The sequence below is a fragment of the Salmo trutta genome, chromosome 6, assembly GCF_901001165.1.
Source record: "Salmo trutta chromosome 6, fSalTru1.1, whole genome shotgun sequence".
NCBI lineage: Eukaryota > Metazoa > Chordata > Actinopteri > Salmoniformes > Salmonidae > Salmo > Salmo trutta.
The window spans coordinates 17,373,858-17,385,384 of NC_042962.1; the positions used below are offsets into that span (position 1 = coordinate 17,373,858).

The 11,527-nt window shown below is 42.0% G+C and overlaps 1 protein-coding gene across 4 annotated transcripts; it reads right to left on the reverse strand.

Annotated features, from left to right (window-relative positions):
• Positions 1–1,017: 1,017 nt before the first annotated feature.
• On the reverse strand, positions 1,018–10,728 carry wdr48a (WD repeat domain 48a). 4 transcript variants are annotated; one of them, XM_029755526.1, is made up of 19 exons: positions 10,637–10,728; positions 8,554–8,694; positions 8,075–8,150; positions 7,303–7,385; positions 6,968–7,097; positions 6,457–6,545; positions 6,147–6,248; positions 5,678–5,902; positions 5,319–5,393; positions 5,022–5,124; positions 4,402–4,499; positions 4,197–4,304; positions 4,005–4,101; positions 3,797–3,889; positions 3,580–3,685; positions 3,350–3,437; positions 3,140–3,216; positions 2,770–2,962; positions 1,018–2,672 (listed from the first exon to the last, which is right to left on the reverse strand). In XM_029755526.1, the coding sequence occupies exons 1-19, from the start codon at positions 10,682–10,684 to the stop codon at positions 2,577–2,579; spliced, it is 2,028 nt and encodes a 675-aa protein (XP_029611386.1). In that variant the 5' UTR covers positions 10,685–10,728; the 3' UTR covers positions 1,018–2,576. The 4 variants fall into 4 exon arrangements, with proteins under 4 accessions (XP_029611386.1, XP_029611384.1, XP_029611385.1 ...); XM_029755524.1 differs by having other exon boundaries at positions 6,147–6,269; XM_029755525.1 differs by having other exon boundaries at positions 8,075–8,153.
• Between the last annotated feature and the right edge of the window lie 799 nt (positions 10,729–11,527).

Here is an 11,527-nt window from a genome sequence, read left to right on the forward strand (position 1 = left end):
GCATTCAAGATTCAGACCCATTGAATTTTCCACGTTTTGTTAGGTTACTGCCTTATTCTAACATTGTGTCTGGGGGTGATTACAGCCATCAATTGTATTTAATGAACATGTGTACATGTCTAAACAATAGTGACCCATCCACTTAGCTAGATGTGGCTGACGGGTGGTTATAGCGTTTCCTTCACACGACCCATCAAAGTCTGTCGGGTAAGCGTCATCTAATTAAAGATTTAAAAAATTCGAAAATATTTTTATCAGGACACTTTCTGTTTTTGATATTGCTACAATGCAAGTACTATCACTGTACCGTTTACAACTTCATGTACATGTGACAAATAAACTTCGATTTTATTTGATATAACGTCAGCGTGTTTACCACATGGCCTCACATGTGAATCCTTAAAGAGATGGATGGGATTAAGGTTTAATGAGAGGGTGTAAACGATGCTGAATGGGTGTAGACAAAGAAGATGTCTTGTCTATTGGAGACCGAATCGAGGCAGTCAGTCACATTTGATATCAGAGTGAGAATAACAAAGTCATTGGGGTGCCCTGGAGGTCATAACCCCTGGGCACATTCCCTGCGTGCCAGGTCAGTTTTCAGTCATGATTACAGATTTGTGTTGTTGTTGCTGACATGGCTAATTGAGTGACTGACATAAGACAAAAACTGCTGACACACAACCAAATTTAAAAATTGCACCTGGTGTATTCTACTATTCTTACTCTCAATAGTAAATTGACACCCCGACTGAGCGTATGTCGCTTATGTCTAGAACCAGCCCTTTATAGACCCACAGATGACAGGTCTCAGACCATGACAACTGCAGGCCTGCTTCCAGCAGCATTTGTATTCCAACTCGGTCAAATACACTATAGAAAAGGATGGTCGAGAAGAAACACTAAATCATCACACAAATATCACATCAACATTGCAATTGGTAGCCTGTTGTGTCCTGGAATTATGCAATATGATTTGTGACCGCAAGTCTCTGATCGATGCAATTCATCGTCCTCTGAAATTCAAAAGAATTTTATTCTCGTTGTCATGTTGGTTAATTTATTAAGCACTTATTTACCCAAAATATACTACATTTAATTACATCAACACGTGTGAGCACAGGGGTTGTGGATATGGAAGCATATCATTCGGTGGTAGCTTTTTTCATGTAGAGCTTTTTCAACAACCAGACAAAGCTTATCTTTCAACTAAAACCAAATAAATGATTTATTATTATACATTTGCTATAGCACTGTGCAATTCACATTGTTGGAGTAATCCATTTAGAGTTGTAGAGCACAGTCTTCATTTTGTTTGCATAAATAAAATAAAAAGTTGAGATTCCCTCCACTTCCCTCAAGAATATCTCCCAATAGACCTTTGTCATTGTATTTAAAAGTAGATTTAGCTGCAGACTGTCATGGGTAATGCCAATGACAACAAATGTAGCGTTCCTCTAAAATACAGTACAGTAGCCTATAAACATCCTGATTCCGTGGGTGAGATCCTTTACATATCCGTTGCTTCTTGACGTGTGGTTTTTCTTTCCTCTTTTTAACATGAGAAAGCAACCTTTTGAAAATAACACAGGGTTCTCAACAACATCAAAAATAAATCAAATGTTCCTGATGAGGTGTACAACTTGTGCCAAGTTGCCTACAAAATAATGACAGTCTATTTACAAAAAGAAAGATAGGGTCAGTAATTTAATATCAGCGTTCGTTAGCTAAATAAATTCAGTTGTTTGGGGGATGTGTCCTTGTATGTGTCCATTTGGTGAGAGAAAAACTACCCAGCCGCCTTCAATACATCAGTCAGTTGCCAAACTGAGGAAACTGAAGGATATCACACATGCATACTATAGAGTCACGTCTTTACATTCTGTCAAGTCCTTGACTGGTTTGAATGGTCGCCTGACAATCCAGAAAATCTTCCTCAATTAACCGTTTCCTAAACATGGATTGGGATGAAGGGTAGTGATAGGTGGTTGGAAACCAAGCGTGTTCCTGGAATGTATAGGGGGAGAGAAAAAAGAAAAAGAAACGTGTGCAGTCTACCAATCAGATTACAAAGTGAACCCCCAAGCATAGTGACTTTCTCAAGATGGAAGGGCACGCCTTCGCTCTCTGAAGATGGGCATGGCAATAAAACATATTTCTTACAGATAGGGGGGAGTTAAACAAAAGGAGGCAAAGACATTGAATAAAAATAAACCTAAATGACAAAAACCTTAAAATGCCATGGAATATTCCTCAGTCCATTCACTGTACAGTGTACACAGCAACACTTGTTTCTCGCCTTTCTCCTTGCGTGTTCTCACGCCTCTCTACATGGCTGGGTGTAGAATGGTGATTTTGTGTGACGCTCAGGCTACGGACCTTTTTGAGGGGTTATTAAGGTGTTGTGACCTCTTATAAGATCTCATAGGAGTCGTTGAGCACAGGTTTGTGTTACTAACACATGGGTCTGGTGGGATGAGTTGAACAGTCCAGGTTTGGTGCCAGAGGAAGGAAGAAAGGAGGAAGAGGAGGGCAGGCTAGCAGAAGATGAGCCTTCTTCGCCGACACAGGCGACCTCACGTGGACTTCTGCCGGTAGTGAAGGGTTAGGTCTCCACCGCTCTTCCAGATAAAATGCTTGACGGTCCGCAGGTCCATATTGGGATCCAATACCTATAGACAACGAAAAGTGATTTTAGGAACATATATTAATACAAGATGTAACACAAAGGCAAAATATGGGGACTGTACCGTATAAGCTGCACAGTACCTGGTCCTGACAGAGCAGCTCAATCTTCTCCTCGGCCAGCACGGCCACGTCCTCCTCCTCCTTCTGCTCACTGGGCTTGTCGTTGTTCCCCGAGGCCCCCGTCTGAGACTCGTTGTCCAGGTTGATGATCTTCTCGTATACGTGCTCCATCACCTTCCTCACCTGGAGCATGTCACTGGCCGACAGGCGGTCCCTATTGGAAGGACCACAACGTTGGAATATAACGCAAGCTTGGAACATTGAACAGTGAGAAAAATAGTTCCAAGTGAATGATCTCTTTAGCAAAATGTGGTTTGCAGGGAAGGATGAACATGCAACACTAATAGGAACAGAGAAACTGGTTCAATCGTTATAAAAGTGTTTCACTTACTTCTTTAAGGTTTTTGCACCAGAAGAAGAATGAGGCTGGAGGTAGAAGGGGATTTTGTTGAATTTGGGCATGTTTTTCTAAAAGACAGGGAAGAAAAAGTTGAAAATCATACATGAGAATCATAGTGTATAAACACTACACAATTAGCTATAGTACATTACTGTAGAAAGACATTTATATTTATCATTAAATTAAAGGACGAGAGCTCACATCCACGGTGATGTCGATGACCCACTGTGGCACGGTCTCGTTGAGCAACATGGACTCAGTCTCACCACCGGAGTCTCGACACAACAACCTGGAGAGAGAGAGAGAGAGAGAGAGAGAGCGAGAAAGAGCCTTGAATAAGCCTGCCGGGAGGGCCATGTGGGTGGGGTTTGCACTTTTAGTGCTATTTGATCCTACACTGTGATAGACAGAGATAGCATTGTGTATTTTACCTGAACAAGGTCCTTCCCCCTGCCTCTCCAAAGATGACTGGTGTGTGAGGGGGAACATGGAAGTAGCCGTTACCTTTCTGTATCCTGCTCTCATGCTCCCCGTTCACTGAACACACACAAACACACACACATCAGAACATAGAATATCACAAAGGCTGTCTGCATTATACTGTTAGTAAATGCAATTGTATGTGTGTATATGCGTATAGCAGCTCACTGTGGTTCATCTCTGTCTCTTCATCCATTGGGTTGATGTGGGTTCGGGGCCAATACTCCAGTAAGGCCTGCAGCAGCAGTCCGCCCAGGTTTACTAGAAAATAATAGAACTCTGTAGGAATGATACTGCATGTACGGTAACACTGTTTGGGTAACATTTTTAAAAAGTCAACCATAGCTTACAGAGCAGTAAAAAAATTATCACTCACACTTGGGGTCAGACCCATCAGGACTGGAGAAGCCTGCATCCTTGGCTGACACCCATGCAGCAAAGCAGTCGCTCTCATCCAGCGTGATGGTCAACATCTACCCAATAGAATATATGTATTAAAATGAGGACAAATCCCTGTTCCACTGACTGTCCAAAGCTTAGAATGTAAAACAGCGCAGGATCAGCTTACCCCAGTTTTAAGATCCACTGAGAACCAGTTTGGCACATAGACCATTTTGAACCTCTTTTTAATCTCTTCGTCAAACTCCATCTTTCCCAGGTCTTCCCCTTTACACGCCTGGATGAGGACAAGAGGTATTCAATCATACAATACGACAAACAATGGAGAGATGGAAGATAAATGATAGGTAGAAGAGAGAGCAAAAGGCACGCACCTTTAAAACATCCCAGTATGCAATGTTGTTGTTGGTGTCTTTGGTTAGTATGTGTCTCTTGTCGTTCAGAATGTGACACTGGATAATACTGGCTCCCCCTAGTGGACAGAAATACACACAACACTCATTTAAGCCTAGAACATATATATATGTTTTTTTTATTTATCCAACTAGGCAAGTCAGTTAAGAACATTAAGAACAAATTCTTATTTACAATGACGGCCTACCCTGGCCAAACCCGGACAATAGGCCGCTGCGCCACTCGGGAGCCCAAAATACACAAGGGGTTTAATATAGAATAGATATGGGCTCCTGAGTGGTGCAGCGGTCTAAGGCAAGAGTACAAGAGACGTCACTACAGTCCCTGGTTCGAATCCAGGCTGTATCACATCCGGCCGTGATTGGGAGTCCCATACGGCGGCGCACAATTGGTCCAGCATCGTCCAGGGTAGGCCGTCATTGTAAATAAGATTTTGTTTTTAACTGACTTGCCTAGTTAAATAAAGGTTAATTACAAAACTTGCCATGCAGTTCATTGGGAGATTTATGAAGTTTGAATCTATCAATCATTTTGAATGATTAATGGATTATTAAAAATAAGAAGTGTGTGGTGTTTTTACCTGTAACGACCTGCTCGGGCTGAGTACAGAGAGGCGTCAGGGGAGCAGTGCAGTCGTTGTCGTAATCGCCAGATGCTCGGAAATTATGAATGCCCTTCAGAGACTGCAATGAGTCATGATGGGAAACACAATCAGGGAGTGAACATTGCATTAAAAGTATACAGCGACACACAGGCCTCACTGAATCCTGTTTTTTTCTGTGTTATATTTTTTACAGTAGTACTATGTCTATTTAATATGAACATATCCATTACTCATATAAAAACCCTATTACTCTACTTTAGATATGCTGCTTACCCATTTGTTGACGGTGGACTTGGTGGTGGAGACCCAGAGGGCTGTGGGGGGGTCTGCCGAGCGGTCCAGCTCCATCTGAATCAATGTGTTGTTAACAGAAACACTTAAGTATGACTTCACCTTGATATTACTTGCTGATTATCTTTAAATGTCTCATTAATGCGTTCCTGACTCTACTAATTATTATACTAGTGTACTTTCTTGTATACAACAGTCTTAAAAAAACATTTGAGTTAATATTACAAAATACTTAAGTCCAATAAACATCTAGGCCTAATATCTACAAGTTACAACCTTTTCAACTACGTTTCCCAGCATGCCGTCGGCTCGGCATATCGCAGTAACCCCACCCCTTTCACCTTGAGGACTGGGGCTTTCTCCTCGCAGATGAGAACGCGGAGGTCTGGATTCCTCAGGTCGGTGCAGTAGATCTTGCGGTCGCGTCCGCCGGAGTAGACATGCGTGAAGGCTTCGTTGACCTGCAGGGCCCACACACCCTCATCGTGCACCCGGTAGGTAGCGATGCACCGCTGCTGCCCCAGCGACCACAGACGGATGGTCCCGTCTGAGCTGCCCGAGAGACACTGGGGGGAAAAGCAGATGTAACATTAGGAATACAACATTTTCAAAACTTTCACAAAAATGTCCGGGTAGTTCGAAATCCAGGTTGAAAAATTCCAGGTTGGCAGCTTCCTTCGCAGCTTATTGCCAGCAGATTCCAGAAATGACTGAAAAAGTCCTCTCCCTCCTATGAAACATGAGCGAGCCATTGCAGCTGACATTTTTAAGGGTGAGAAACGAGATGAGATTTCTAAGAGCCATCCTTACCTGAGTGCCATCCCTGTTTAGCAGTAATGATTTAACGTTGTCTGTGTGGCCTTTCAACTTCATCAGCTTGGCACAGGTTCGAGGGTCCCAAACTCTCAGCACCTGTAGCAGGACACATTCACTCTATGAGGTATATGAAAACACAGGTTTAGGTTTTCGTTGGTGGCACAATCTTTGTTCTTACACACATCTTACTTTAGAACGTGGAGGTGAAGTAACAGGTTCAGTTAGCTGGAAGTATTATACCAATCTCATCACATCACTAGAAACATTACAACTATATCAATACAAGTGTGATTTAAGAACCCACCTTTTCAGTGGACCCTGACACAATGACGGTGCCCATCTGATTCATAGCCAGACTGTAGATGGAGTCTTTGTTCCCACTCAGTGAGGAGGCTGGGAGACGACAACAACAGCATAGTTACCAAAACACTCAGGTCTGTCTCAAGAGTCCACTCGTCAGTAACCAGGAAAGTCCCACTGAGACACAGTGTATTTTACATATTTAAGATATCCATCATTCAAACTGATGTGTACTACAGAAACAAGAACATTGTCTTCAATGATGGTTCTCCAGATACACATTTATCTCATGTCTTCATTCCAAGTAGTGCAGTGAACATTTACAATACTCAGTCTAGGATATGCCTGTGACATGATATAGCTGGGTCATGTTCATTAGGGCAAGCAATGGAAAACACTTTATGCAACAGGAAAAGAAAATGATAGTTTCCAGGTAGTCCCTCCCTGTTTCAGTTCCTTTTCTTCAGTTCGGTGGCCAATGTCTGAACAGGACCCAGATGAGAGAGCATACTCACTGGTGACAGTATTATTGGATGCGGTCAGTGCCGTTAGTGTGTTGACGTCCCATAGAAAGATCTGTCTGTCCAGCCCTGCTGAGGCCACCAGTTCCTTGTCCTTGGCATAGGCTAAGGCTTTGACATAGTCCTGTACAGACAAAACCATAGGGGGTTAACATCAATCTGATGCCAAGTCAGTGCTTTTGAGTAAGATTTTGGTTCTGATTGCGCTTCAGCCTATACCTTGAGACATGCATGTTAACTCTAATGTAGCAGTAACGTTATGCGTATGTATCTTAAGTTTGGCCTTTGTGATGATTTTGGAGCTCAGTACATAGTATGCTATTACATACCTTATGTGTTCGCAATGTGGACATGCAGAATCCCTTATGCGCATTCCAGACTTTCACTGTGGTGTCTGAGGAAGCAGATATCACTGGAATACAGAGTAAGATGTCTTTATTTTTAAGACACAGGATAACTAGGAACAGACAATATGCCATTAAAAACATACATTTTCAAAGGCAAAAAAAACAACTATTTATACCAATGGCTTGCAAGCTTAAGTAACTGTCCAGTGTTTCCAGATTTCTATGAAATATGACCTATAATTAATTACAATATGAGTGAAATTGTTTTCCTTCCATAAAATGGTAATTAAGTATGTTAAAAAGCAGCTTTCTCTGTTGGAATGTGTGGGCATACTGTATACCGGTCATTAACAATACTAATGTGAGTAGACCGCTGATTGGCCAGCTCAGGAGGATGACGACACCCTCTATGACAAAATATAAAGTATTTTTGAAATGGTCTGTTTGAGGTATTTTTTTAAGTGTTTTTTCTCCAATTTATGCTTTGGCCACAAATACGAGTATAGGATGAGTCAACAACATTATTTGGGTATGAGTTAACAGAATATTAACTTTTAAAAGTGAGATTTTCCCTGGACATATAGGAGTAAATATCCATAAACAGGGTTTTGCCAATTTGCACGTGATGGAAATGTCCTAAAATCTGGTTGCTTTTCAGTGATAATTCTTTAATAAAAATATATGCTTTCCATTCTGAAGGGTAGGGCTCAATTTAACCCCTTCAGCTCTGGATTAATACATTACACTGACTCACATGTCTTCCCATTGCAACAGAGGACGATGTCATTGACCCAATCTGTGTGGTGTTCCATCGACGCAATGTACGGGTCCTGCTGCAATAAAGAGAGTTTACGCTGCAAAATCAGTGGGTTTATGCAAGTCTTCTATGACAATCAATTACAATAACAGCACAACAAATAAGTCTGGATCTTTTCACTTGAACATTGACCATAGGCATTGGTCTGTACATCTATGCATCTAAAATATTAGCTCTTTCTCAATTCATCTTTCCTCGACACCTTTAACATCCCCTCTCTTCGCCTCCTTCTCAAAACCGGGGAGGGACCTTGGACCTTCTCCAATACAGTTGAGAAGGAGACGATAGGATGTCAGGAATCAAGGAAAGGTGAGCGATAGAGACATCAAAACCACAGTGTGACCTCGAGGGAGAGGGGTCAAGATGATAATATGGCATTCTGCCTAGGTGAAGTGTTTAGGTGACGGACAGGTTACCTTGTGCTGGTTGACGCTCCATATCCTAATAATGGAGTCTCGGCCAGCCGTGAAGAGGCGGTTCAAGGCCGGGTCGAGCTGCAGAGCGTTCACCCCATTGCGGTTATACTTCTCCACCTCATCCCTAATCACATAGGATACCTGCAGAGAGAACTGGATTTGAGTGCACTTTGAACCATATTACAATAAAATGAAGATAGATTGGTGTTGTTTCTGGTGAATCCTTGACATTGTCCTGTATACCTATAATAACATATAGGCACTGGTGTTGGCACTGTTGCTGAAACCTTTCAAGTGACATAAACGGCTTGTAAACACTGGTAATGTATATCGGTCAAGGATATCTGTTGAAATGGATGATGGTACCAGTGGAAATGAATGATGCTACAGCAGGAGTGTCAGGTGAGTCCTGGAAATACTATCCCTTCATCACCACTCTCAATTCCATTACATATAAGAGTCATTGGACAAAGGTCCCTTCTGTAGGAGGGAGTTTTGTTAAGAACCCCGACACTCAATCTGAACATTAACACGCATCGCTTGCGGTACGGTATTGGAAGCAGAAGGACCTTATCTTTCATATCAGCGAGAAATAATAATAATAGAAAAATAGTTCAATTGATACACACCTTGATAGGTTTAGTGCTCCCACACAGCCATATCTCTGTGTTACAGCGCTTGTTTACAGAAAACAGACAAGACGAGGTGCTTTGCTAATTAAGCAATAAGGCCCGAGAGGGTGTGGTATATGGTCAATATACCACAGCTAAGGGATGTTCTAAACGTTAAAACACAGAGTTGGGATTTTAGTTCACAAGGCAGTCTTGGGCGAAGCTAATAGAGCTCACCAGTCCTTGTAGTCCTAAAACCACAACATGAGTTACCTCTGGTTCGTTCACCCATCCCTATGGGAAAAATTGGGTTTTGGAATAAATGCAGAAAATAAGGTCTGAGTTTAACACAGGCTTAGTAAATCTTATACGTTTTGTTGTATTTGATAATAGCAGTCATAACCTTTATGAAGCCTGTATGTGCTTCGTGATTTTTTTAAATCACAAATTCTTCAAAATTCAGAAAAAGTGACATTATCTGATTACGTTTATCTCATAGAACAAAACAAATAAAATCTCCTAAGCCTGTGTTTACCACAGACCTTATTTTTGGCATTTATCCAAAACGGCATTCATTTTTCCCTTAGGCTTTGTCCAACGATCCATTGTGGAGTTAGTGCCTACAAAAAGACAACCATAAGTATTTCTCTCTATGGCTGAGAACTGCAGGGAGAAGGCAGAATGCCGCCTAGAGTTTGAGAGTTGTGTAAATAATAGCCGTCCCACAGCCTAAATGTATGTTCTGAGAGACCATAGCCTGCTGACAGACAGTAAAATTGTTTTTATTTCACTATATGCAAATTGCAGTGGCTCTGCAATGCAAATCTGGAAAATTCAATGCAAATGGTTTTCCAGGTGCAGAATACACATTTGCAGATATCTACATACAAACATTATATTGCATCAACAGGGGACAAGGAGACTTGTTGACCATCTATAGTACTGTAATGCAGCACTCAACACACTGCATGCCATCATTAGTCTTGCATATGTGTGACTACAGTTTGATGACGTCGGGCAAAATAGGATCAAGCCTATCAAATTGTAATCAGACAAAAGATAATTGCACCATCCAACTGGTTGCATACTAGATAGCCAAGATAGAAAATCACGTCCTTCAGTTAGCTATCTCGTGAGGGTGGGCGCGGGGGGAATTCTTCCATCTCTAGCCGCAATAACACCCCATAATCCCACTTTCACATACAAATATCTTGACAACCCATTAAACTCGAAACACGGTCTCGGTCAACCGAATTGAGTAATTTGCAGCGGGTCGCAAAATCTTTGAGTAGCTGAAAGCTAAACTAGCTCTCTGCTAGCGGTGCCAGAGCCTGGGATTGACCAGCTGCACTTGCCCGCCACACGTTGAGTGATTAAAGACATCCATGGATAAGCAGCGAAATATACATTTCCGCGGCCATGAATGCAACTTCAAAAATCCTTACTCTGCATGACAATATAGATACATTTACCTGGACTTTTCTCCGCCCAGCAGCATTTTGCCTGTGAAGAGTCGCCATCTTACATGTTGACAGCTTGACGTCACTTCCATAAGGCGCAAAGGAGGATACTTCCGGAAAGTGAGGGCCCAATCTTCGAGGCTCCGCCTACAAAATTGATAAGCGCCCAAATACATGTATTGCACAGAAATAATATATTTACACTAAACAAAAATATAAACGCAACATGTAAAGTCCCAAAAATATTCCTTACCCCAGGATACTTCAACTGTTGACTATCCGAGAGAATAAAGAAAAATGAGCACTGTTGCTGCATAAATCTGATAGATTTATTGACGGGACAAGTAAACAATTGGCAACATGTAAAGTGTTGGTACCATGTTTCATGAGCTGACATAAAAGATCCCAGAAATGTTCCATACGCACAACAAGCTTATTTCTCTCACATTTGTTTACATACTTGTTAGTGAGCACTTCGCCATTGCCAAAATAATTAATCCACCTGACAGGTGTGGCATATCAAGAAGCTGATTAAACAGCATGATCATTACACAGGTGCACCTTGTGCTGGGAACAATAAAAGGTCACTCTAAAATGTGCAGTTTTGTCTCACAACACAATGCCACAGATGTCTCAAGTTTTGTGGGAGCGTGCAATTGACATGCTAACTGCAGGAATGTCCTCCAGAGCTGTTGCAATAGAAATTCATTTCTCTACCATAAGCCACCTCCAAGATCGTTTTAGAGAATTTGGCAGTACGTCCAATCGGCCTTACAACCACAGACGGCCTTACAACCGCAGACCACATGTAACCACGCCAGCCCAGGATCTCCACATCCTGCTTCTTCCCCTGCTGGATCGTCTAAGACCAGCCACCCGGACAGGTGATGAAACTGTGGGTTT